Below are 26,852 nucleotides of genomic sequence, written 5' to 3'. Positions count from 1 at the left end.
TCATTTTCTCTACAATTTTTTTTTAAACATAGCAGCGTGTCAGTTGTAATCACACATCAGACAGACAAAGGAAGTTTGAGCTATTAAAGAAAATCTGACTTCATCGACTTCCTGTCTTCATCGCGTTTCCTGACATTCACCCGCAAAGCAGCTTTAACTCCTTCCTGTGAAATCCAAACTACCCCCCCCCCCCCCTCTTCTTATGTCCTTTACAAACTTCCATAGTCCTTTACATGAGAATTTTCACTCTGTTGTAGAAGTCTTGGGGACTGCTTAGAAAAAATGTAAAACAAGTACATAAATATAAATAAATAAAAATTCATATTAAAAAGTTGAAATTAAAACATTGGAAATTCACTTTGAAAAACTAAAATAAAAAAAACTAACTTAATAAAATAAAGTAAAAAAAATCAATTAAGAATTGAAATGAAGAAAAATGTGTTTGTTACTATATCTGCTCTCCCCAGGACCCTGCATTCACTATATCTGATCTCCCCAGGAGCCTGCAGTCACTATATCTGATCTCCCCAGGAGCCTGCACTCACTATATCTGATCTCCCCAGGAGCCTGCACTCACTATATCTGATCTCCCCAGGAGCCTGCATTTACTATATCTGGTCTCCCAGGAGCCTGCAGTCACTATATCTGTTCTCCCTAGGAGCCTGCATTTACTATATCTGGTCTCCCAGGAGCCTGCAGTCACTATATCTGTTCTCCCTAGGAGCCTGCATTCACTATATCGGATCTCCCCAGGAACCTGCATTCACTATATCTGGTCTCCCCAGGAGCCTGCAGTCACTATATCTGGTCTCCCCAGGAGCCTGCACTCACTATATCTGCTCTCCCCTGGAGCCTGCACTCACTATATCTGATCTCCCCAGGAGCCTGCAGTCACTATATCTGATCTCCCAGGAGCCTGCATTCACTATATCTGGTCTCCCCAGGAGCCTGCAGTCACTATATCTGCTCTCCCCAGGAGCTTGCACTCACTATATCTGGTCTCCCCAGGAACCTGCAGTCACTATATCTGGTCTCCCCAGGACCCCGCATTCACTATATCTGATCTCCCCAGGACTCTGCATTCACTATATCTGGTCTCCCCAGGAGCCTGCAGTCACTATATCTGGTCTCCCCAGGACCCCGCATTCACTATATCTGATCTCCCCAGGACTCTGCACTCACTATATCTGCTCTCCCCTGGAGCCTGCACTCACTATATCTGATCTCCCCAGGAGCCTGCAGTCACTATATCTGATCTCCCCAGGAACCTGCATTCACTATATCTGATCTCCCCAGGAGCTTGCACTCACTATATCTGGTCTCCCCAGGAGCCTGCAGTCACTATATCTGGTCTCCCCAGGAGCCTGCACTCACTATATCTGATCTCCCCAGGAGCCTGCAGTCACTATATCTGATCTCCCCAGGAGCCTGCAGTCACTTTATCTGCTCTCCCCAGGAGCCTGGATGGACATGGATGAGCGAGTTTGGGGTGGAGGACCTTGACTGGCCTGCACAGAGTCCTGACCTCAACCTGATAGAACACCTTTGGGATGAATTAGAGTGGAGACTGCGAGCCAGGCCTTCTTGTCCAACATCAGTGCCTGACCTCACAAATGTGCCTCTGGAAGAATGGTCAAACATTCCCATAGACACCCTCCTAAATCTTGTGGACGACCTTCCCAGAAGAGTTGAAGCTGTTATAGCTGCAAAGGGCGGTGCCAACTCAATATTGAACCCTATGGACTAAGACTGGGATGCCATTAAAGTTCATGTGTGTGTAAAGGCAGGCGTCCCAATACTTTTGGTAAATAGTGTATATCTTGTTTAGTTAGCACATTCTATATTACAGAACGGTATTGCCACATTTGTTTAGGTTGAATATTGCGTTGCACGCGGCTGTATTTCCCCTTTATACCGGCTTCCTCTTTTTTTCCTTTTCTCCGGAGCCGGTCAACAAGCATCATATGACATACGGAGTGACGATAAAATTTCACCCTCCATGACTCACCCCCTTGTTAGGCTGCCAGGCAGATCAGACTACACAGCAGTCAGCAACAAAAGATGCCGGCCAAAATGTTTTATTCATCTCGCCGTGTGTGTGTGTATCTGCTAATATATTCCTCTCCTGACAGTATTCTCCGGGGACGGGAATAAAACACCGCACTGTACAAAAAGAGCAAATTATACACCCCGGACAGAGCCTTCTATTATTGGACGCTTCTTTTGTGCTATGCTGACTGTAAACGGCCCCGGGATCTCATTCCCTCCGGCTGAGAGCGGCTCTGAGAACTTTCTGTAAAAGAGGACCTGTCATCTACAAATATTGGAAGGGATGAGGCCATACATGTTAGGATTTTGGTAGATTTCCCCATCCATCAATGCTAAACAGCGTAGATGGAAGAATCAACCTTGCCTCCCAACTGATTGGCTGCAGTCAGGGCCAAGCTGCCAATGGGAATAATCGAGAAGGCCCCTTAGAAAAGCACAGTTGGGGGGGGCACTGAGGCCAGAATGTCCATACTGGTGCATGTTCAGCCCCTGGGCCGGCAGCACTCCAGCAACCAATGATGCTGTACAGTCTTGGTGGCCAGTGTCCAAGCAACCAATGACGCTTTACAGCCTGGGCTGCCAGTATTCTAGCAACCAATGACAATATAACTTCTGGTTGTCTAGTGTCCTAGGAACCAACGATGCTGGACAGTCTGGGCTGCCAGTGCCCTGGCAACCAATGGCGATATGGGGCCTGTGACTCCAGAAACCAATAGTGCTGTAGAACCTGGACTGCTAGTGTTCTAGCAACCAATGAGGCTGTACAGTCTGGGCTGTTAGTGTCCTGGCAACCAAGGAAGACGACGAGGGACCTGGGACTCCAGATGGTGGTCTACAGCCTGGGCTGCATGTGTTCTAGCAACCAATGACACTGTACAGTCTGGGCTGCCAGTATCCTGGCAACCAAGGAAGATGTGGAGCATGGGACTCAAGAAACCAATGATGCTGGAGGGCCTGGACTGCTAGTGTTCTAGCAACCAATGAGGCTTTGCTGCTTGGGCTGCCAGCGTCCTAGCAACCAATGATGCTGTACAGTCTGGGCTGCCAGTGTCCTGGCAACCAAGGAAGACGAGGGACCTGGGACTCCAGAAACCAATGGTGGTCTACGGCCTGGGCTGCATGTGTTCTAGCAACCAATGACGCTTTGCTGCTTGGGCTGCCAGCGTCCTAGCAACCAAGGATGCTGTATGGTCTGGGCTGCCAGTGTCCTAGCAACCAATGACTCTGTACAGTCTAGGTGGCCAGTGTGAAAAGCAACCAATGACGCTTTACAGCCTGGGATGCTAGTATTCTAGCAACCAATGACACAGTAAGTTCTGGTTGTCCAGTGTCCTAGGAACCAACGATGCAGGACAGTCTGGGCTGCCAGTGCCCTGGCAACCAATGAAGATATGGGACCTGGGACTCAAGAAACCAATAGTGCTGTAAAGCCTGGACTGCTAGTGTTCTAGCAACCAATGACACTGTATGGTCTGGGCTACCAGTGCCCTGGCAACCAATGAAGATATGGGGCCTGGGATTCCAGAAACCAATAGTGCTGTAGAGCCTGGACTGCTAGTGTTCTAGCAACCAATGAGGCTTTGCTGCTTGGGCTGCCAGCATCCTAGCAACCAATGATGCTGTACAGTCTGGGCTGCCAGTGTCCTGGCAACCAAGGAAGATGTGGAGCATGGGACTCCAGAAACCAATGATGCTGTAGGGCCTGGACTGCTAGTGTTCTAGCAACCAATGAGGCTTTGCTGCTTGGGCTGCCAGCGTCCTAGCAACCAATGATGCTGTACAGTCTGGGTTGCCAGTGTCCTGGCAACCAAGGAAGATGTGGAGCATGGGACTCCAGAAACCAATGATGCTGTAGGGCCTGGACTGCTAGTGTTCTAGCAACCAATGAGGCTTTGCTGCTTGGGCTGCCAGTGTCCTAGCAACCAATGATGCTGTACAGTCTGGGTTGCCAGTGTCCTGGTAACCAAGGAAGACGAGGGACATGGGACTCCAGAAACCAATGGTGGTCTACGGCCTGGGCTGCATGTGTTCTAGCAACAAATGACGCTTTGCTGCTTGGGCTGCCAGCGTCCTAGCAACCAAGGATGCTGTATGGTCTGGGCTGCCAGTGTCCCAGCAACCAATGACGCTGTACAGTCTGGGCTGCCAGTGTCCTGGCAACCAAGGAAGATGTGGAGCATGGGACTCCAGAAACCAATGATGCTGTAGGGCCTGGACTGCTAGTGTTCCAGCAACCAATGACACTTTGCTGCCTGGCCTGCCAGCGTCCTAGCAACTAGTTGCACTGTCCCACCTGAACTGCCAGCCTCCTAGAAACCAAGATGGCACCCACCTCCGGCACAACCCATTCTGCAGTTGCTGTTAGGGCAATATATTTTCACCCAGCTACTTTGATTTTCAAAGCCAGTTGCCATCAGGGCCACCTGCAGCTTAAATTTTAGGACAATTCAGCAGGAATCTGCCAAAATTTGAGCAGTGTATCATCAGCATTATTATGTACAAAGCTCTCCTGACACGCCTACTTGTAGGATAGACAATTAAACCACAATGGATAACTCAATGCAGCTTTCTCATTCCTATCAGCAATGGGTGTGTTGGGTCTTCTTGGATTGTTAATGGTGTAGAAAAGACCTCAGGTGTTCTCTGGCATTCCCTGACAGTTCAAAAACAAGCAAAAACAGAAGAACTTTGTCCTGGTCCTGCCATTGATGTTCCTGGCTCTGTAGGACTTCTCCATGTCTCTTGGTCAAACCTGTTTTAGAAAGAATGAATTGGCCAGGCTGGATTTTTCCAATCATCGTTGTATCCCTGAGACAAGTCAATGCCTCCAACTGTCTTTCTCCTCTCTGTCGCCACAAACAACCAAGTTCACAACGTTTTCTTTGATGTGATTGGACGATCATTCTGCTGCAGGGCCCCTCCAGACATAGTTACACCCCTGACTGTAAACGGACTAGACAAAAAGCCTGTTGTGTTTGTTGGTAACACTGATACCTGGGGCAAAAATGAAATCGCCACCCACCCTACTCTACATACAAACAACCCTAAAAAAAAACAACCATAAAACTATGAACTGAGATCTTCTTTTAAGTAGTGGACAATTCAGTAGATATAAAGGGCAGAGGGGCTCAATTAGGGCTTCTGCCCTCATCAAAGGGCCACACAAAGTATTCAGTTAATGCAATGACACAGAAGATTGTCAGAGACTGAAAACATACTATGGGGGATGGTCAGGCTGTGGACATGCTAAAGGAGTAGATGGAGATGGGGGATATTCTGCAGAAGGCAGTCAGAGACTTGGGGCATGATACAAGAGATGGTCAGAGACTGCAGGCATGATACAAGAGAGGGTCAGAGACTGCAGGCATGATACAGGAGATAGTCAGAGACTGAGGACATGATACAGGAGATGGTCAGAGACTGCAGACATGATACAAGAGATGGTCAGAGACTACAGACATAGTACAGGAGATGATCAGAGACTGCAGGCATGATACAGGAGATGGTCAGAGACTGCAGACATGATAAAAGAGATGGTCAGAGACTGGAGACATGATACAAGAGATGATCAGAGACTGCAGACATAGTACAGGAGATGATCAGAGACTGCAGACATAATACAGGAGATGGTCAGAAACTACAGACATGATACAAGAGATGGTCAGAGACTGCAGGCATGATACAAGAGATGATCAGAGACTGCAGACATAGTACAGGAGATGATCAGAGACTGCAGACATAGTACAGGAGATGATCAGAGACTGCAGACATAGTACAGGAGATGATCAGAGACTGCAGACATAGTACAGGAGATGATCAGAGACTGCAGGCATGATACAGGAGATAGTCAGAGACTGCAGACATGATACAGTAGATGGTCAGAGACTGCAGACATAATACAGGAGATGGTCAGAGACTGCAGACATAATACAGGAGATGATCAGAGACTGCAGACATAGTACAGGAGATGATCAGAGACTGCAGGCATGATACAGGAAATAGTCAGAGACTGCAGACATAGTACAGGAGATAATCAGAGACTGCAGACATAGTACAGGAGATGATCAGAGACTGCAGACATAATACAGGAGATGGTCAGAGACTGCAGACATAGTACAGGAGATGGTCAGAGACTGCAGACATGATACAGGAGATGGTCAGAGACTGCAGACATAGTACAGGAGATGATCAGAGACTGCAGACATGATACAAGAGATGGTCAGAGACTGCAGACATGATACAAGAGATGATCAGAGACTGCAGACATAGTACAGGAGATGATTAGAGACTGCAGACATTATACAGGAGATAGTCAGAGACTGCAGGCATGATACAAGAGATGGCCAGAGACTGCAGACATAGTACAGGAGATGGTCAGAGACTGCAGACATAATACAGGAGATGATCAGAGACTGCAGACATAGTACAGGAGATGATCAGAGACTGCAGACATAGTACAGGAGATGGTCAGAGACTGCAGACATAGTACAGGAGATGATTAGAGACTGCAGACATTATACAGGAGATAGTCAGAGACTGCAGGCATGATACAAGAGATGGCCAGAGACTGCAGACATAATTCAGGAGATGATCAGAGACTGCAGACATAGTACAGGAGATGATCAGAGACTGCAGACATAGTACAGGAGATGGTCAGAGACTGCAGACATAGTACAGGAGATGATCAGAGACTGCAGACATAATACAGGAGACGATCAGAGACTGCAGACATAATACAGGAGATGATCAGAGACTGCAGACATAAAACAGGAGATGGTCAGAGACTGCAGACATAATACAGGAGATGATCAGAGACTGCAGACATGGTACAGGAGTGTTTGGAGATAGGGGATATGCTGCAAGAGACAGTAAGAGATTAGGGGCATATTACAAGAGACTTCTAGAGATCGTTGGCATTCCAGGTCCTTTACAAGTCAGTACTCCTAGAAAATAGTTTTCAGATTTAGTGTTCCCCACAGCCAGATCCATAATAGCTAAACTATTATTAGCAGATACGGATGGAGTAAATATTCTGATTCATCCTAAATTCTGGCTCTGGCAGCGCAGGTGTTGTAGTACCATTGTGCAGTTCTGGCAGCGCAGGTGGATATACGTATTGTAGAGCAATAATCCAGGAACACTTCCCTTCATACTGCTCCAGGTCATCATCTGATCAGGTCTGAAGAGGGCGTTATCAGAAATTATAATTAAAATAATAAAATATTTTGATGTAACTATTGTTATTACTGATTGTTATCGTCTATTTTTGTTGTATTATTGGAAACTCGTTAAAAAAAATTGATAAAGTTGAAAAAAAAGTCAAATATTTAAGTAGAGTAATAAAAGTAAAAAGTTATGCTAGTAATAATAACAAATTAATTTATTGCAATTAAATTACCTAAAATGATCTGTTAAGTCGCTCACTTTCAAAATGGTCTATACTGATGTGTCTTATTTAATAATAGGAAAAAAATAATAAAAGAGTACATAATAAAAAATAAAAATAATAGCAAACAAATAAATATTTACAGGAGTAATTTTAAAAGTATAATAATTAACTAAGAATGAATAATAATAAATTATAATAAAATAGTCATAATAGTAGAATACTACGACCAACAATAATAATATTAAATATTAAATTTAATTAAATATTATTAAATTAATTACAACAGCACAATAATAATAATAAAACAATATAACTAATAATACATTTAAAAAATATATATTATTAGATCATTTAAAAACTATTAATAATAATTCAATGATAACAATGGAAAATAATAATAATAATAAACCCATTTATTACAAATAAAAAAACAGCAATAAAAATAATAATAATAATATGTGTACTTAGATTTATTTAGAAATAATCATCATCATCATCATCAATTTAATAATAGGTAAATAATAAAAGTTATAATAATAATAAATAGTTTAAAAATACTAATAATAGTAAATATTAACAATAGGTATTAATAAAATATTAATAACAATAATTGCAAAAATAAAACATTGAAAATAATTATAACAATGGGTATTATAATAATAAAAAAATAATATTTTTTTTTAATTCATCTTATTTTTTGAGGCTAAAAAATGTCAACATAAAGAAAGTTAAACCCTGACATAGAGATACAGATCTCTCCAATATCATTATACTGTATGTGGTTGTATTCTCTCTCATAGTATACCTTCCCTCCTCCAGACTCTCTATGTCCGGGGGTCTCGCAGGCTCTGGAGGTCTCCCTCTCTATGATAGGTATTAGGGGCGGAGTAAGAGGACGCCGGTCCCGGCCCCGCCCTTCGCTGTTGGGGTGGGCGGTGATGCCGTTGATGACGTAGGACGTTGCGTGTGTGACGAGCCGCTGACAGGAGTGGACAGCCGGGAACGTCCGCCGTCTGGGTGAGGTGAGAGGAATCCGGGGACGGGGATGACAGACCATGGAGGCCTCTGTGTGAGGGGAGGGGGTTCATACTGGTAAAAGACTGGGGGGGTCGTACTGGGACTAGACTGGGGGGGGGTCGTACTGGGAATAGACTGGGGGGGGGGGGGGTCATACTGGGAGTAGACTGGTATCAGACTGGGGGGGGTCATACTGGGAATAGACTGGTATCAGACTGGGGGGGGGGGGTCATACTGGGAATAGACTGGTATCAGACTGGGGGGGGGTCATACTGGGAATAGACTGGTATCAGACTGGGGGGGGTCATACTGGGAATAGACTGGTATCAGACTGGGGGGGGGTCATACTGGGAATAGACTGGTATCAGACTGGGGGGGGGGTCATACTGGGAATAGACTGGTATCAGACTGGGGGGGGGGGGGTCATACTGGGAATAGACTGGTATCAGACTGGGGGGGGGGGGTCATACTGGGAATAGACTGGTATCAGACTGGGGGGGGGGGGTCATACTGGGAATAGACTGGTATCAGACTGGGGGGGGTCATACTGGGAATAGACTGGTATCAGACTGGGGGGGGGTCATACTGGGAATAGACTGGTATCAGACTGGGGGGGGGGTCATACTGGGAATAGACTGGTATCAGACTGGGGGGGGGGGGTCATACTGGGAATAGACTGGTATCAGACTGGGGGGGGGGGGTCATACTGGGAATAGACTGGTATCAGACTGGGGGGGGGGGGTCATACTGGGAATAGACTGGTATCAGACTGGGGGGGGTCATACTGGGAATAGACTGGTATCAGACTGGGGGGGTCATACTGGGAATAGACTGGTATCAGACTGGGGGGGGTCATACTGGGAATAGACTGGTATCAGACTGGGGGGGGGTCATACTGGGAATAGACTGGTATCAGACTGGGGGGGGTCATACTGGGAATAGACTGGTATCAGACTGGGGGGGGTCATACTGTGAATAGACTGGTATCAGACTGGGGGGGGGGGGGGTCATACTGAGAATAGACTGGTATCAGACTGGGGGGGGGGGGGTCATACTGGGAATAGACTGGTATCAGACTGGGGGGGGTCATACTGGGAATAGACTGGGGGGGGGGGGGGTCATACTGGGAGTAGACTGGGGGGGGGGGGTCATACTGGGAATAGACTGGTATCAGACTGGGGGGGGTCATACTGGGAATAGACTGGTATCAGACTGGGGGGGGTCATACTGTGAATAGACTGGTATCAGACTGGGGGGGGGGGGGTCATACTGGGAATAGACTGGTATCAGACTGGGGGGGGGGGGTCATACTGGGAATAGACTGGTATCAGACTGGGGGGGGGGGGGGGTTAAATTCTGGGAATAGACTGGTATCAGACTGGGGGGGGGTCATACTGGGAATAGACTGGTATCAGACTGGGGGGGGTCATACTGGGAATAGACTGGTATCAGACTGGGGGGGGGTCATACTGGGAATAGACTGGTATCAGACTGGGGGGGGGGGGGTCATACTGGGAATAGACTGGTATCAGACTGGGGGGGGGGGTCATACTGGGAATAGACTGGTATCAGACTGGGGGGGGGGGGTCATACTGGGAATAGACTGGTATCAGACTGGGGGGGGGGGTCATACTGGGAATAGACTGGTATCAGACTGGGGGGGTCATACTGGGAATAGACTGGTATCAGACTGGGGGGGGTCATACTGGGAATAGACTGGTATCAGACTGGGGGGGGGGGGTCATACTGGGAATAGACTGGTATCAGACTGGGGGGGGGGGTCATACTGGGAATAGACTGGTATCAGACTGGGGGGGGGTCATACTGGGAATAGACTGGTATCAGACTGGGGGGGTCATACTGGGAATAGACTGGTATCAGACTGGGGGGGGTCGGTCATACTGGGAATAGACTGGTATCAGACTGGGGGGGGGGGGTCATACTGGGAATAGACTGGTATCAGACTGGGGGGGGTCATACTGGGAATAGACTGGTATCAGACTGGGGGGGGGTCATACTGGGAATAGACTGGTATCAGACTGGGGGGGGGGGTCATACTGGGAATAGACTGGTATCAGACTGGGGGGGGGTCATACTGGGAATAGACTGGTATCAGACTGGGGGGGGGTCATACTGGGAATAGACTGGTATCAGACTGGTGGGGGGGGGGGGGGTCATACTGGGAATAGACTGGTATCAGACTGGGGGGGGGGGGGTCATACTGGGAATAGACTGGTATCAGACTGGGGGGGGTCATACTGGGAATAGACTGGTATCAGACTGGGGGGGGGTCATACTGGGAATAGACTGGTATCAGACTGGGGGGGGGGGTCATACTGGGAATAGACTGGTATCAGACTGGGGGGGGGGGGGTCATACTGGGAATAGACTGGTATCAGACTGGGGGGGGGGTCATACTGGGAATAGACTGGTATCAGACTGGGGGGGGGGGGGGTCATACTGGGAATAGACTGGTATCAGACTGGGGGGGGGTCATACTGGGAATAGACTGGTATCAGACTGGTGGGGGGGGGGGTCATACTGGGAATAGACTGGTATCAGACTGGGGGGGGGTCATACTGGGAATAGACTGGTATCAGACTGGGGGGGGTCATACTGGGAATAGACTGGTATCAGACTGGGGGGGGTCATACTGTGAATAGACTGGTATCAGACTGGGGGGGGGGGGGTCATACTGAGAATAGACTGGTATCAGACTGGGGGGGGGGGGTCATACTGAGAATAGACTGGTATCAGACTGGGGGGGGGGGGGTCATACTGGGAATAGACTGGTATCTGACTGGGGGGGGTCATACTGGGAATAGACTGGGGGGGGGGGGTCATACTGGGAGTAGACTGGGGGGGGGGGGTCATACTGGGAATAGACTGGTATCAGACTGGGGGGGGTCATACTGGGAATAGACTGGTATCAGACTGGGGGGGGTCATACTGGGAATAGACTGGTATCAGACTGGGGGGGGGGGTTAAATTCTGGAATAGACTGGTATCAGACTGGGGGGGGGTCATACTGGGAATAGACTGGTATCAGACTGGGGGGGGGTCATACTGGGAATAGACTGGTATCAGACTGGGGGGGGGGTCATACTGGGAATAGACTGGTATCAGACTGGGGGGGGGGGGTCATACTGGGAATAGACTGGTATCAGACTGGGGGGGTCATACTGGGAATAGACTGGTATCAGACTGGGGGGGGGGGTCATACTGGGAATAGACTGGTATCAGACTGGGGGGGGGGGGTCATACTGGGAATAGACTGGTATCAGACTGGGGGGGGGGGGGGTCATACTGGGAATAGACTGGTATCAGACTGGTGGGGGGGGGGGTCATACTGGGAATAGACTGGTATCAGACTGGGGGGGGGGGGGGGTCATACTGGGAATAGACTGGTATCAGACTGGGGGGGGGGGGTCATACTGGGAATAGACTGGTATCAGACTGGGGGGGGGGGGTCATACTGGGAATAGACTGGTATCAGACTGGGGGGGGGTCATACTGGGAATAGACTGGTATCAGACTGGGGGGGGTCATACTGGGAATAGACTGGTATCAGACTGGTGGGGGGGGGGGGTCATACTGGGAATAGACTGGTATCAGACTGGGGGGGGGGGGGTCATACTGGGAATAGACTGGTATCAGACTGGGGGGGGGTCATACTGGGAATAGACTGGTATCAGACTGGGGGGGGGTCATACTGGGAATAGACTGGTATCAGACTGGTGGGGGGGGGTCATACTGGGAATAGACTGGTATCAGACTGGTGGGGGGGGGGTCATACTGGGAATAGACTGGTATCAGACTGGGGGGGGTCATACTGGGAATAGACTGGTATCAGACTGGGGGGGGGGGGTCATACTGGGAATAGACTGGTATCAGACTGGGGGGGGTCATACTGGGAATAGACTGGTATCAGACTGGGGGGGGTCATACTGGGAATAGACTGGTGTCATACTGGGAATAGACTGGTATCAGACTGGGGGGGGGGGGGGGTCATACTGGGAATAGACTGGTGTCATACTGGGAATAGACTGGTGTCATACTGGGAATAGACTGGTGTCATACTGGGAATAGACTGGTATCAGACTGGGGGGGGGGGGGGTCATACTGGGAATAGACTGGTATCAGACTGGGGGGGGTCATACTGGGAATAGACTGGTATCAGACTGGGGGGGGGGGGTCATACTGGGAATAGACTGGTATCAGACTGGGGGGGGTCATACTGGGAATAGACTGGTATCAGACTGGGGGGGGTCATACTGGGAATAGACTGGTATCAGACTGGTGGGGGGGGGGTCATACTGGGAATAGACTGGTATCAGACTGGTGGGGGGGGGGTCATACTGGGAATAGACTGGTATCAGACTGGTGGGGGGGGGTCATACTGGGAATAGACTGGGAGGAGACTGGTATAAGACTTGGGGTTATAGTAGGAGGAAACTAGTATCAGATTGGTTGTAGGGGGGTAATTCTGGTATCAGACTGGGGGGGGGGATCTGTATCTGCTTACAGATTTTTTTGGGGGGGTCATATTGGGTGGAGACTGGCATTGTGGGGGGGTTGGGGGTTGACACAGATTTAAATCCAGCCATAGATGTTGCGGCAGTTCCTGGTGAAGAAGAGATTGGGGATGACATGATGGAGATTGGGGGAGGTGGAGAAGAGATTGGGGGTGACGCGATGGAGATTGGGGAGGTGAAGAGTTTCGGGGTGACATGGAGATTGGGGGAGGTGAAGAGTTTGGGGGTAACATGATGGAGATTGGGGGAGGTGAAGAGTTTGGGGGTGACGTGATGGAGATTGGGGGAGGTGAAGAGTTTGGGGGTGACGTGATGGAGATTGGGGGAGGTGAAGAGTTTGGGGGTGACATGATGGAGATTGGGGAGGTGAAGAGATTGGGGGTGACATGATGGATATTGGGGAGGTGGAGAAGAGATTGGGGGTGACATGATGGAGATTGGGGAGGTGGAGAAGAGATTGGGGGTGACATGATGGAGATTGGGGAGGTGAAGAGATTGGGGGTGACATGGAGATTGGGGGTGACATGATGGAGATTGGGGAGGTGGAGAAGAGATTGGGGGAAGTGAAGAGTTTGGGGGTGACATGATGGAGATTGGGGGAGGTGAAAAGTTTGGGGGTGGCATGATGGAGATTGGAGAGGTGAAGAGATTGGGGGAGGTGAAAAGTTTGGGGGTGGCATGATGGAGATTGGAGAGGTGAAGAGATTGGGGGTGACACGATGGAGATTGGAGAGGTGAAGAGATTGGGGGTGACACGATGGAGATTGGAGAGGTGAAGAGATTGGGGGTGACACGATGGAGATTGGAGAGGTGAAGAGATTGGGGGTGACACGATGGAGATTGGAGAGGTGAAGAGATTGGGGGTGACACGATGGAGATTGGAGAGGTGAAGAGATTGGGGGTGACACGATGGAGATTGGGAAGGTGAAGAGATTGGGGGGGACACGATGGAGATTGGGAAGGTGAAGAGTTTGGGGGTGACACGATGGAGATTGGGAAGGTGAAGAGTTTGGGGGGACATGATGGAGATTGGGGAGGTGAAGAGATTGGGGGTGACACGATGGAGATTGGAGAGGTGAAGAGATTGGGGGTGACACGATGGAGATTGGGAAGGTGAAGAGATTGGGGGGACATGATGGAGATTGGGGAGGTGAAGAGATTGGGGGTGACGTGATGGAGATTGGGGAGGTGGAGAAGAGTTTGGGGGTGACGTGATGGAGATTGGGGAGGTGGAGAAGAGTTTGGGGGTGACGTGATGGAGATTGGGGAGGTGGAGAAGAGTTTGGGGGGACATGATGGAGATTGGGGAGGTGGAGAAGAGATTGAGGGTGACGAGGAACGTGATAGATGAGTTGGGTTGTGGACAGAGAGCAGCTGAGTATGATGGGGTAACCATGCGGAGATTTGGGGTGACAGGGCGGAGTTTGGTGAGGTGATGGTTGTGTAATGGGGGGGTGTTCAGACCCCAGGATGTGTAATGGGGGGGGGTGTTCAGACCCCAGAATGTGTAATGGGGGGGGGGTTCAGACCCCAGAATGTGTAATGGGGGGGTGTTCAGACCCCAGAATGTGTAATGGGGGGGTGTTCAGACCCCGGAATGTGTGATGGGGGGGGGTTCAGACCCCGGAATGTGTAATGGGGGGGGGGGTTCAGACCCCGGAATGTGTAATGGGGGGGGGGGGGGGTTCAGACCCCAGAATGTGTGATGGGGGGGGGTTTCAGACCCCAGAATGTGTGATGGGGGGGGGGGGGGTTCAGACCCCAGAATGTGTAATGGGGGGGGTGTTCAGACCCCAGAATGTGTGATGGGGGGGGGGGGGGGTTCAGACCCCGGAATGTGTAATGGGGGGGGGTTCAGACCCCAGAATGTGTAATGGGGGGGGTGTTCAGACCCCAGAATGTGTGATGGGGGGGGGGTTCAGACCCCGGAATGTGTGATGGGGGGGGTTCAGACCCCGGAATGTGTAATGGGGGGGTGTTCAGACCCCGGAATGTGTAATGGGGGGGTGTTCAGACCCCGGAATGTGTAATGGGGGGGTGTTCAGACCCCGGAATGTGTAATGGGGGGGTGTTCAGACCCCGGAATGTGTAATGAGGGGGTGTTCAGACCCCGGAATGTGTAATGGGGGGGGTGTTCAGACCCCGGAATGTGTAATGGGGGGGGGGGGGTTCAGACCCCAGAATGTGTAATGGGGGGGTGTTCAGACCCCGGAATGTGTAATGGGGGGGTGTTCAGACCCCGGAATGTGTAATGGGGGGGTGTTCAGACCCCGGAATGTGTAAGGGGGGGGTGTTCAGACCCCGGAATGTGTAATGGGGGGGGGGGGGGGTTCAGACCCCAGAATGTGTAATGGGGGGGTGTTCAGACCCCGGAATGTGTAAGGGATGGGGGGGGGTGTTCAGACCCCGGAATGTGTAATGGGGGGGTGTTCAGACCCCGGAATGTGTAATGAGGGGGTGTTCAGACCCTGGAATGTGTAATGGGGGGGTGTTCAGACCCCGGAATGTGTAATGGGGGGGGTGTTCAGACCCCGGAATGTGTAATGGGGGGGGGGGGGTTCAGACCCCGGAATGTGTAATGGGGGGGTGTTCAGACCCCGGAATGTGTAATGGGGGGGTGTTCAGACCCCGGAATGTGTAAGGGGGGGGGGGTTTCGGTAATTTAGAGGACTGTTAGATACATGAAGGGAGTGTGGAGAGTGACTATAGGAGGACACACACACAACCAATAATCCATAACGATCAGTGTGAGGATAGGAGGACGGGGGAGGGGAGGGGGCGGGGCGTACAGTGATGCAGACATCAGCGATCGTCTGATCTAACCTGAGATGACTGCATAACATTGCGGAGATCTTCATCGAATGATCCTCAGACCGGCTACAATGTATCTCAATGTGTCAGAATTTATAATGCTTATAATGCGCATTTTAATGCATTGGATGGGAAGGTGGGATGTTTGCTGTGTCATTGGAGGACGGGGCTGAATCACGGGGGACACCGATAGGCTTTTCCTGGCTGTACAACTGACGTTTGATCCCATTGGCTGATGGGCCGGACACCTCTAAGTTCACATTGTTGTGCTGAACTGTCTATACCAGGGGGTGTCAGACTGGCAGCCCCTCCAGCTGTCGTGCAACTACAAGTCCCATCATACCTCTGCCTGTGGGAGTCATCCTTGTAACTGTCAGGCTTGCAATGCCTCATGGGAATTGTATTTCCACAACAGCTGGAGGGCCGACAGTTGGACACCTGTGGTCATGGATGCCTTTCAAAGCGGCTGTTCATATGCCATGCTGGCACTTGTAGTTCTTCAGATGGAAGGTGGTATACGGTGATGGGGATACGAGATCAGCATAGAGTGGAAATGCTGATCGCCTGGCTGCTGATGTGTCATCCCTGTATACAGACCTTGCGTGTTGTTATTATTTTTTTTTCCGTTCTAATTCTTGATGATCAATATTCTATTAGCACGGCGATCAGATAAAAAAAAAAAAAAAGATCCCAGAATTATAATAATGCCGCTGCTCTGGGCCGACATGCCAGTTTCAACAGTGTGTAGCCAGCGGCACCTCTGCTGATCACCCCTGTGCTGCCCCCCCCCCCACCCCCACCCCCAATGTTCTTTATAAAGGTCTAAGTGCAGAGATTGGCTTTCTGATCATGTGCCCGCTCTGATTGGCTGTCACCTGATCGAAAGTCACCTGATCGTAAAGCTGCATATATGCAGATGACTGGCAGGAACAGGTTAAACACTATTGATGTTGACCAGCAGGCGTGCGCGTGGTGGCGAGCGCATGCGCAGAATGACTTCTGAATGAAGGGCCGGGTCATTCTGCACATGGCGGCTGCTTCATGAATAACTCCATTCACATTATCGCATCTCTGAAGTCGCATCGCGTCTCCGCCTTTACATTCTGTGGATCAAAGTTGAATCAAAAGTCGCACCAAAGTAGTGCAGGCACCTTTTCAAAGTTGTTGCGACTTTAACCCATCAGGGGCCAAACACACGCAAACATGCGGCTTGGGCCTTGGCGCTGAGCGGCTGCATATTTACATGCGACAAACGCCAATAGAGCTGTGCCGGGAACGCGCCCTCTCTGCACAGTTACTGGCGGCTAACGGAAAGCTCTTGTTAGTTGCAATAGGGAGCTTTCCGATCTTGTGCCAGCCAATCACGGCAGTCACATGACCATAAGCCCCTCCCAGCATTCTAAACCCCTTAAAGGGCCAGCAGGCGCCGACTCTGAGGGGTTAAGTTGCACCAATTTGAACGGCTGCCACTGAAAAGAAGGGGGTGTGACCCATTCTACGCACACTTGTAACTGGAGTTTCCACTACTGCGAGTTGTTGTGCGACTTGAGACATGTGAAGTCGCATGACAAGTCAAAATCCATGTATTTCAATGGTCCACGTTCTAATTGGTGCGACTCCAAAAAATAAAAGGTTTTTGCACTACTTTGTTCCGACATCGGTGCGACTTGTTCTCACCGGTCACATGACATCGCATCACAAATCGCATAGCAAAGTTGCAGTATAAATCACGTGACTTTGGGGGCGCAATAGTGGAAACATCGCCTAAAGCAGATTTTTACCCTCCCCCCCCCCATTTTTTTTTTTTTTTGTTTGTTTTTTAACCCCTAGTTACCCGCACATTTCAAATACTCGCCCCGCCCAGCTTTATCCAGCTGAGACCCTCCACTCTTCTGGCAGCGCTCGGTCCTGCGCCGCCATGTTTTGGTGTGATGTCATCGAGAGGTTGCCGGCTGTTCCGGGTTGAGCTGACACGCCTCCTAATGACACTTCACTAGGCCCGCCCCCTCCTTCCTCACTGATGTGCATCTCCCAGGAGGACAATGCATTTCATTTGCCGGGGGGGACGAAAATTTACTAAAATAAATAAGATTGCTATTCATACAGAGGACCGGGGGAGGGGTAATGTATTTGGGGGTGAAGATCCGCTCTAAGCACTCGTTGAATGCAAAGCTACCGCCACCGGTGTGCACAGGGAGACGCCATGCCCATGGACACAGCTCCGCCCATTTCTTTCCTTTTTTTTTTTTTATTTTTACAAAGCTTTAATAAAATATTATTAGTACGGTTTGATTCAGGGCCGTAGCGTTGTGATGCAATGGTTCCCTTCACAACCCGCTGTGCTGATTAAAAGTAGCGCACGCCGTTTTTATTTTCGGTGCGCACCAAAGCAACGCTATAATGTGCGCTGACCGCGGAAACAAAGCATTTTGCCTTGTGGATTTGCTGGCAGCACCCCCAACATCTTTGGTGTGAACGGGCCCCTGGGGGCCCGACCTCTCAACATCAGTAGTGTGTGAGATCAGCGGCGAATGCCGTCTACACAATGTTAATGTTGACAATTCAGCAGCCAATCGGATGCAGTGACGCCGTAGCCTAAACATTGAATGCGTGCAGCATTAAGGGCCAAGTCACACCAGAATCGCACAGCTGCGTTCCCGTCCGATTCCCGCAAGTTCTGTGCGATTTTGCGAAATCGCACTAAAACTCCGAAAAAAAGTAGTGCATGCGCCACATTTAAAAGCTCGCCGCTACAAATCTCGTTGGTGCTGCAGTACCATGAGATTCGGTTTCTTGCAAACGCAGTGTTTGTGATCTGTGCTAGGGGTGCCGCTCACTTTACATTTACATCAGAACACAGTGCAGGCAGGTTCCATGTGCGTTTCCTGCATCGCCTTCAAACGCACCGGACTCGCTATCTGCATGCGTGTGCCAATGTAACTTCACCTTTTACAGAAAATCTGTACGGTGAACCCCTGGACCCACCCGGTCCCGCTGTACCTGGAGTCCGGCAGTACCCGCTCTGACACCTCGTATAGCCACTTTACTGGTCCGGGGATTTAAAATCCTCTGCGGCTTTCTCTCTTCTTCTCCCTGCGCTGACAGGAAGGGGTTCGCAGGTTCTGATTGGTCGGCAACATGCACAATCCGGAATATTGCTGCACTCCTTGGTATCTTTATTGAAGCGTTAAAATCACATCCCAGGTATGACGGGAACGTAAAAGGTGCCGACCAATTAGATTGACTCCTATAGGTACATTCAGGACAGGGATAGGCAATTAGCGGACCTCCAGCTGTTACAAAACTACAAGTCCCATCATGCCTCTTGCTATGCCTCATGGGACTTGTAGTTCTGCAACAGCTGGAGGTCCGCTAATTGCATATCCCTGATTTAGGAGATTGAGCCGAGGGGATTTCTCGGTAGAGCGGATGTCCGATGTGTCGGGGCGGGTGATCGCCGGACTCCAGGTCAGCGGGACCCGGGCAGGGCGGATATGAGGAGGGGGTAACGTCACCTTACAGATTTTTCTGTAAAGGTGAACTTGCCCTTTAACAACACATCAGTGGTAATTTTGACATCAAATTTCGATTTAGTTTTCGTTTTTATGACTTAAATGGCATTTTAGTTTTTAGTTGTTTTTTTAGTTGACTAAAATAGTGTTTAATTTCATCAACGATATTAACACCGCGGGACGCCAAATGCAGATCGCCAACACAGTGGGGTTATTTACTTTTGAGGGGGACATGCAAGGAAAAAAAACCCCCAAAAAACTGTATTTTTGCTTGCACATGATTGGATGATAGAAATCAGCAGAGCTTCCCCTCACTTCAGATCTTCCCCTCAGATCTACAGCGACTGAACTTGCAAAGTGGATTTGCGTTTAGTAAAACAACCCCGGTGTGTTCACGGGAACCAAATTGCACCTTACCGCGATACCACTTGGTGCCTGCAAACACGCTGCATTTGTGATCTGCGATCCGCAGTGCCATGTGGGCTGTTACCTGCAAACGCACTGTGCTTGCAATCTGTGATCTGCAGAATCGTATGATTTGGTGCCTTCAAATGCATTGTGTTTGTGATCTGCAGTGCCATGAAGGTCGGTGCCTTCAAATGCACGGTTTATGGTCTGCGATCCGCAGTACCATGTGTTTTGGTGCCTAAAAGCGCACTGTTCTGCGATCTGCAGTACAATGCAACTCGGTGCCTGCAAATGCACTGTGTTTGTGGTCTGCAGTACCATATGATTTGGTGCCTTCGAATGCACTGTGTTTGCGGTTTGTGATCTGCAGTGCCATGAAGGTCGGTGCCTTCAAATGCACTGTTTACGGTCTGCGATCCGCAGTACCATGTGTTTTGGTGCCTAAAAGCGCACTGTTCTGCGATCTGCAGTACAATGCAACTCGGTGCCTGCAAATGCACTGTGTTTGTGATCTGCAGTACCATATGATTTGGTGCCTTCAAATGCACTGTTTGTGGTCTGCAGTGCCATGTAGGTTGGTGCCTTCGAATGCACTGTGTTTGCGGTTTGTGATCTGCAGTAACGTGATTTGGTGCCTAAAAGCGCACCGTTTGCAATCTGCAGTACTGTGTAACTTGGTGCCTGCAAATGCACCGGGTTTTGTGATGTGCTGTGCGATTTGGTGCCTGCAAACGCACTGTTTGCGACCTGCAATCCGCAGTACCATGGGATTTGGTGCTTCTTTAAAATTTAGTGCATTTTCTGCTTTTTTTTTTTCATGTTGAGGTGCAATTTGCAGCCAATTCAACTGAATGGGTCACAAGGTGGTTCTGCACAGGAGTGGGCGGGTATTTGAACCCGTGCGATTCCCAGTATGAATCAGAATCTCCCGCATTTTACATTCAGTAATTATTACCGGCACTCGTCTGAGCTCCAAACTGCTCTAATAATTAAGTGTAATTAGAAGAATCGGTTTATATGGAAGAATGTCTGATTGCTACATGCGTGGGATTCATTTCATCACTTGGGCAGATGTTCTGTGATTGGTTCCTGCGTTCATGGCTGTGACTCATTGGCTAAATTGTTACACTTGCAAAACAGGCGGATTATTCACAATGTATCAAGTCTGTGTGTTTACTTCCTGATAATGAGTTCTAGCATTATATAGGAGGTTGTGGGGTCTATCTATCTTATCTATCTATCTATCTATCTATCTTATATATATATATCTCTTATATATCTATCTATCTTATATATATATATATATCTCTTATATATATCTCATATATATATATATATCTCATATATATATATATATATATATATATATATATATATATATATATATATATATATATATATATATATATATATATATATATATATATATATATTTCTCTCTATCTCTAGACATCTATATACACACATAATAAAAAATATATATGAATTATATTATAAAAAAAAAAATATATATATATATATATATATATATATATATATATATATATATATATATATATATATATATATATATATATATATATATATATATATACATACACACATCTAATAAAAAATATATATTGTGTGTGTGTGTATGTATGTGTGTGTGTGTATATATATATATATATATATATATATATATATATATATATATATATATATATATATAAAATATTTATTATAATTCATATATATTTTTCATTATATGTGTGTGGATATAGAGATAGAGATATCTATATAGCGTCTGCTCCTGCAGTCTGGCTCTGTGCTGAGGGATGGCGGTTGAGTGTCGGTCACCTAATCGCTCTCATTGTCACCTGTGCGGTGTGAATATACCCGTCCCCACCAGTGGAAGGGGAGGGTGAGCCCTATGTGACACTGTCACACCAGCACTGCCCACCCCTCCCCCTCCGATTGGTGGCATGTCGGAAGGGGAGGGTCTGTTCCCTCAGCCAGCGATTGGCTGTTTCTTGGATCTCTGTGTTGTGTCTGTGACCATAGCTATGAGCTGACACGTCTGAGCCTCATCCCCTTTGCCTTCTGTCCCCGGGGGAGGGGTGTGTTTGCATTCGCTCGGATAACATGGTAAGCGGAGGATGTGATCTAGCAGCTCTGATTCCTTCCCTTCCACCACATGGAGGTGTTTTTGTTTTTTTTACGATTGTGCGTTAGTCGTGGTACAAATGCCGCCTTCAGAATTTAGAATAGATGTAGGATCCCTTTAAATTTCTTTACAAGTTCCCGGAAATAGGACTTGGCGTTCGGCGTTAACACATCGTGATCTCGTATCGCTGGTGACATCGGTGTATGGGAGACGGGCATCGCCGTGCCGCCTCTACAGGACGTCACCCTGGAATTTTTGTTTGGTGGGATTTGTGAGTATTTGGGATTAACTTTCCTAATTAAAAGCCTCTTTATTTCCTCACCGAATTGTGGAATGTGCCGAATCCTCAGGAAGTGCCGGGAGCCGGTGTTCTCGGCACCCTCAGCTGTTCATTGTATTTTGTCTGATCTGTTCAGATTCATTATCAGGTTTGGTATTTGTGCCGTATAAATTGTCAGGTTTGTTGTATCCGGCAATCTTGTAATATCAGAGGTTGGGATTAATTATTATACAGGATTTATATAGTGCCAACAGTTTGCTCAGCCCTTTACAACATGAGGGCAAACAGTACAGTTACAATACAATTCAATAAAGGAGGAGTCAGAGGGTCAACAATTGGATTTCTATCCACTTGACCTCCGGAAGATTCGCCCCCCCCCCCATCTTCATGACCAGCTAATTTTTTGTGACACGGCACTGCGTTACTTTAGCTGATAATTGCGCAAGGCTGTACCCAAATAAAATGCACGTCCTTTTTATGGAGCTTTGTTTTAGTGGTATTTGATCACCTCTGCGTTTTTTGTTTTTTTTTTTTTTTTTTTGTTTTGTTTTTGGGCTATAAACAATTTTTACTTTCTGCTATTAAAAAATATCCAATATACATTCAATCCAATCCTAAATTCATAAATTTAGGCCAATCTGTGTTCTGCTACATATTTTTGGTGGGGAAAAAAAAAAAATCCCGATAAGTGTATATTGATTGGTTTGCACAAGTTATAGCCTCTACAAACTATGGGATATATTTATTTATTTCTAATAGTAATGGCGGCAATCAGCAACTTATTGCGGGACTGTGATATTGTGGTGGACTATCGGACACTGACACTTTTTGGGGCCCAGTGACAATAATAGAGTGATCGGTGCTAAAAATCTGCACTGTCACTCTACAAATGACACTGGCTGGGAAGAGGCTAACGTTAGGGGCGATCAAAGGGTTAACTGTGTGCCTAGCTGGTGTTTTCGTACTGTGGGGGGGGGGGGGGGGTGCTTTCACTAAAGGAGGGAATAGATCCTAGTCTCTGCTTTGCAGGAATACGGAAGCCATGCCTTCCCTACTGACAGCACAATGATCTGCCTTGTTTAGATAGGCAGACCGCCGTTCTCCCTCTGTACCGAAAGGATTGGTGGGTGCCGAATCCGTGGTACACATGCGCACCCCAGACCCAGAAGTGTCGGATCACGTACTAGGTACATGGTCTGGTGCAGCCTTGCCACTTTGCCGCAGTATATCTAAGTTATACAGTCGGTAAGTGGCTAGAGTTCCTCTAGAGGTTGGGATGAATTGGATCTCTAGGGTTCCTCCAGAGGTTGGGCTGAATTGGATCTCTAGGGTTCCTCCCAGAGGTTGGGGTAAATTGGATCTCTACGGTTTCTCCAGAGATTGGGATTAATTGGATCTCTAGGGTTCCTCCACAGGTTGGGATGAATTAGATCTCTTGGGTTCCTCCAGAGGTTTAGATGAATTGGATCTCTAGGGTTCCTCCAGAGGTTGGGATGAATTAGATCTCTAGGGTTCCTTTACAGGTTGGGATAAATTAGATCTCTAGGGTTCCTCCCAGAGGTTGGGATGAATTGGATCTCTAGGGTTCCTCCACAGGTTGGGATGAATTGGATCTCTCGGGTTCCTCCAGAGGTTGGGATGAATTGGATCTCTCGGGTTCCTCCAGAGGTTGGGATGAATTAGATCTCTAGGGTTTCTCTACGGGTTGGGATAAATTGGATCTCTAGGGTTCCTCCACAGGTTGGGATGAATTGGATCTCTCGGGTTCCTCCAGAGGTTGGGATGAATTGGATCTCTCGGGTTCCTCCACAGGTTGGGATGAATTGGATCTCTCGGGTTCCTCCAGAGGTTGGGATGAATTGGATCTCTAGGGTTCCTCCACAGGTTGGGATGAATTGGATCTCTTGGGTTCCTCCACAGGTTGGGATGAATTAGATCTCTAGGGTTCCTCCACAGGTTGGGATGAATTGGATCTCTAGGGTTCCTCCACAGGTTGGGATGAATTAGATCTCTAGGGTTTCTCCACAGGTTGGGATGAATTGGATCCGTAGGGTTCCTCCAGATGTTGCTAGGTGTTCCTTGACCAATGAGTGATTTCTCACTGACACCATTGATCTTTTTAGCTACAGTATCTGTAAGGGGGGTAATTCTTCCTGATGACCACAAGTGTAAGCAGCATTCTTCCCACTGACCATCACACTAATGTGTATATAGTAATATTCAGCGGGGGGTTCCCTGGGACCGGAAAGTTATTTTAAGGGTTCCTCTGCCTTGAAAAGATTGAGAAATGATGAATTGTTATTATGTTGCCTTTATGTATTTGGAGTTTTGTAATATGGAACTGAAACTTTATTTTTTGGTGCTTTTTTGTTGTAGAAATAACCTTGTATAATATAGTGAATAGAGATCGCTGTAGTGTTACATCATGAAGGGAACTTTACTAACGCAGCGCCTAAAGGTCAGTGAATCGGATGGGATAAGTACCCGGATAAGCTTGTCACATGGTGGACTTCAGGATACCTCTGTTTACATTCTGCAATATTAAACCCAAAAGCAAACATTTATGATATTGCCGCTTACCAATTCTTAGATGTGACGGCTGCATTTGTTTCCTTTTTTAAGGCTCCATTCACACTTGAGCGCAGCAAAAGCTGCAACCGCTCATATTTTTTATAGCTTTATTATTTATTTATTTTTATTTTTTTGTGGTGCGGTTTTACAGCAGCACCACTCCAAAAAAAAAAAACGCTCCAAAGAAGCTCCTCAAATCTTTGCATAGAGAGCCAGGAGCATTCGCGGCCATGATTTTTGCCACGATCGTAGCACATTTTGTCACTTGACAGTCGCAGCAAATGAAAAAGTGTAATTGTTCGATAGCTAATCCAAAGGTGCCCCCTGAGCTCCTTCATCCAAATTGGAGGCGCTCTAATACAGGAGGTGTGTTACTGGCCCGATCGCCAGGTGAAAACAGAGAGGGGGGAGCTTAAAAAAAAAAAAAGAAAACGAATGCAGCCGCCACATCGAATGATTGGTAAGCTGCAATTTTTGAAAATTTTGGTATTGGGTTTCATACCGCTTTTAATCATGAAGGGAACTTGGTTAACTCAGTTCCTAAAGGTCAGTGAATTAGATGGCTTAAGTACTCAGTTAGAGGAGTTGCAACAACCCCGGCCCCCCCCCCCAATTTTTTTTTTAATTTTTTTAAGTCGACAGCTACAAATCCTGTAGCTGGTAACTTTTACTATTAGGGTACTTGCCTGTCCAGGCATCCAGCGGTGTCCTCACCCGGACCAATTCTTTAATCGGCTCTCGGGTGCCGGCGCCGCCATCTTGGCTGAGGGAAAAGGGCAGCGACGGCTTGCGGCCTCACAGCCGGTTTCCTGCTGCACGTTTGTGCGAATCACTTTCTCAATGGGCCCACTGCGTAGAGGAAGGAATACAGGGCCGAATTTCCCGCTCACGGCGCCGCGGCCAACTGAGCCAGAAGTGGGAGCGGGTATCTGTCAAAACCAGGTACCCGCTCCCCACCCCTCCAAAAGGTGCCAAATGTGGCAGCGGAAGGGGGAGGGGAGGGGGCCGAATTTCCTGCTCACATCGCAGTGGCCAACTGAGCCAGAAGTGGGAGCGGGTATCTGTCAAAACCAGGTACCCGCTCCCCACCCCTCCAAAAGGTGCCAAATGTGGCAGCGGAAGGGGGAGGGGAGGGGGCCGAATTTCCTGCTCACATCGCAGTGGCCAACTGAGCCAGAAGTGGGAGCGGGTATCTGTCAAAACCAGGTACCCGCTCCCCACCCCTCCCCCACCCCTCCAAAAGGTGCCAAATGTGGCAGCGGAGGGGGGAGGGGAAGGGATCGGTGAATGGATCTCCTGAATCGGTAAGTGAGATCCGTTTCCTTCCAGGCTTATCCTGCCGAATGGACATGTTGGGTCTGTGGGCAGGCGGATGACCTAGACGGACACTAATCATACGCATGTCCATTTACATCTGCCTGTCCATAGACTAATAACTCTTCTGACCTGCCTGGAAAAACTGACCGGTAGTTCTGATCAGAACTCCCACATGAAAGAGGCTCATGGCTCGTACACCCCACCCGAAAATCGTGCGAAAAATACCGCGTTCGAGGCGATCGTACGATAATCCGACCGTTTAGTACAGAGCTTTCGATAGCCGACCACAGCAGTTCATCCGATTTTATTATCCAATCTGACAACCATGAACATTTTTCTCATACAATTCCAGATTGTAAGTTTTCGTTTAACCACTTCAACTCCGGGAAGGATTTACACCCCCCCCCGCCCCGACCAGCCCATTTTTATGCGATACGGCACTGCGTTACTTTGACAATTGCATGGTTGTGCGACGCTGTACCCAAATAAAATTTAAGTACTCCCCACCCCACCCCCACAAATTTTATTTTTTGCGCTATAAACAAAAAAAAAAAAAAAAAAAAAAAACGCAAATTTTGAAAAAACAATATGTTTTTACTTTCTGCTATAAAACATTTCCAATAAAAATGTCAAAAAATCTAATTTCTTTATCATTTTAGGCCAATATGTATTCTGCTACATGGTTTTGGTTTAAAAAAAAAAAAAAAAAAAAAACACCTCAAAAGCGTATCTTGATTGGTTTGCAAAAAGTTATAGCGTCTACAAATCCAGCCTCAGAGTGAGAGAGAGCTGTGTATGATGTCATAATCCTAGGCCA

At 48.0% G+C, this 26,852-nt stretch overlaps 1 protein-coding gene across 6 annotated transcripts in view; it reads left to right on the top strand.

Moving 5' to 3' along the window:
* Window positions 1-26,852, top strand: part of NDEL1 (nudE neurodevelopment protein 1 like 1) — a 139,696-nt gene that overhangs the window by 56,442 nt on the left and 56,402 nt on the right. The window contains exon 1 of one of the 6 annotated variants that reach the window (XM_073606997.1): window positions 8,317-8,460. The exons of 2 other annotated variants lie outside the window; for them this stretch is intronic. Coding sequence is in view for 1 of the 4 variants with exons in the window: in XM_073606996.1 (XP_073463097.1) it covers window positions 21,846-21,848 (3 nt within the window). In the remaining 3 variants the exon portion in view is untranslated. 3 more of the 6 variants (XM_073607000.1, XM_073606996.1, XM_073606999.1) reach the window with 3 other exon arrangements.

This window comes from Aquarana catesbeiana, linkage group LG12, assembly GCF_042186555.1.
Source record: "Aquarana catesbeiana isolate 2022-GZ linkage group LG12, ASM4218655v1, whole genome shotgun sequence".
Taxonomy (NCBI): Eukaryota; Metazoa; Chordata; class Amphibia; order Anura; family Ranidae; genus Aquarana; species Aquarana catesbeiana.
This window is presented reverse-complemented; position numbering and strand designations above follow the sequence as displayed.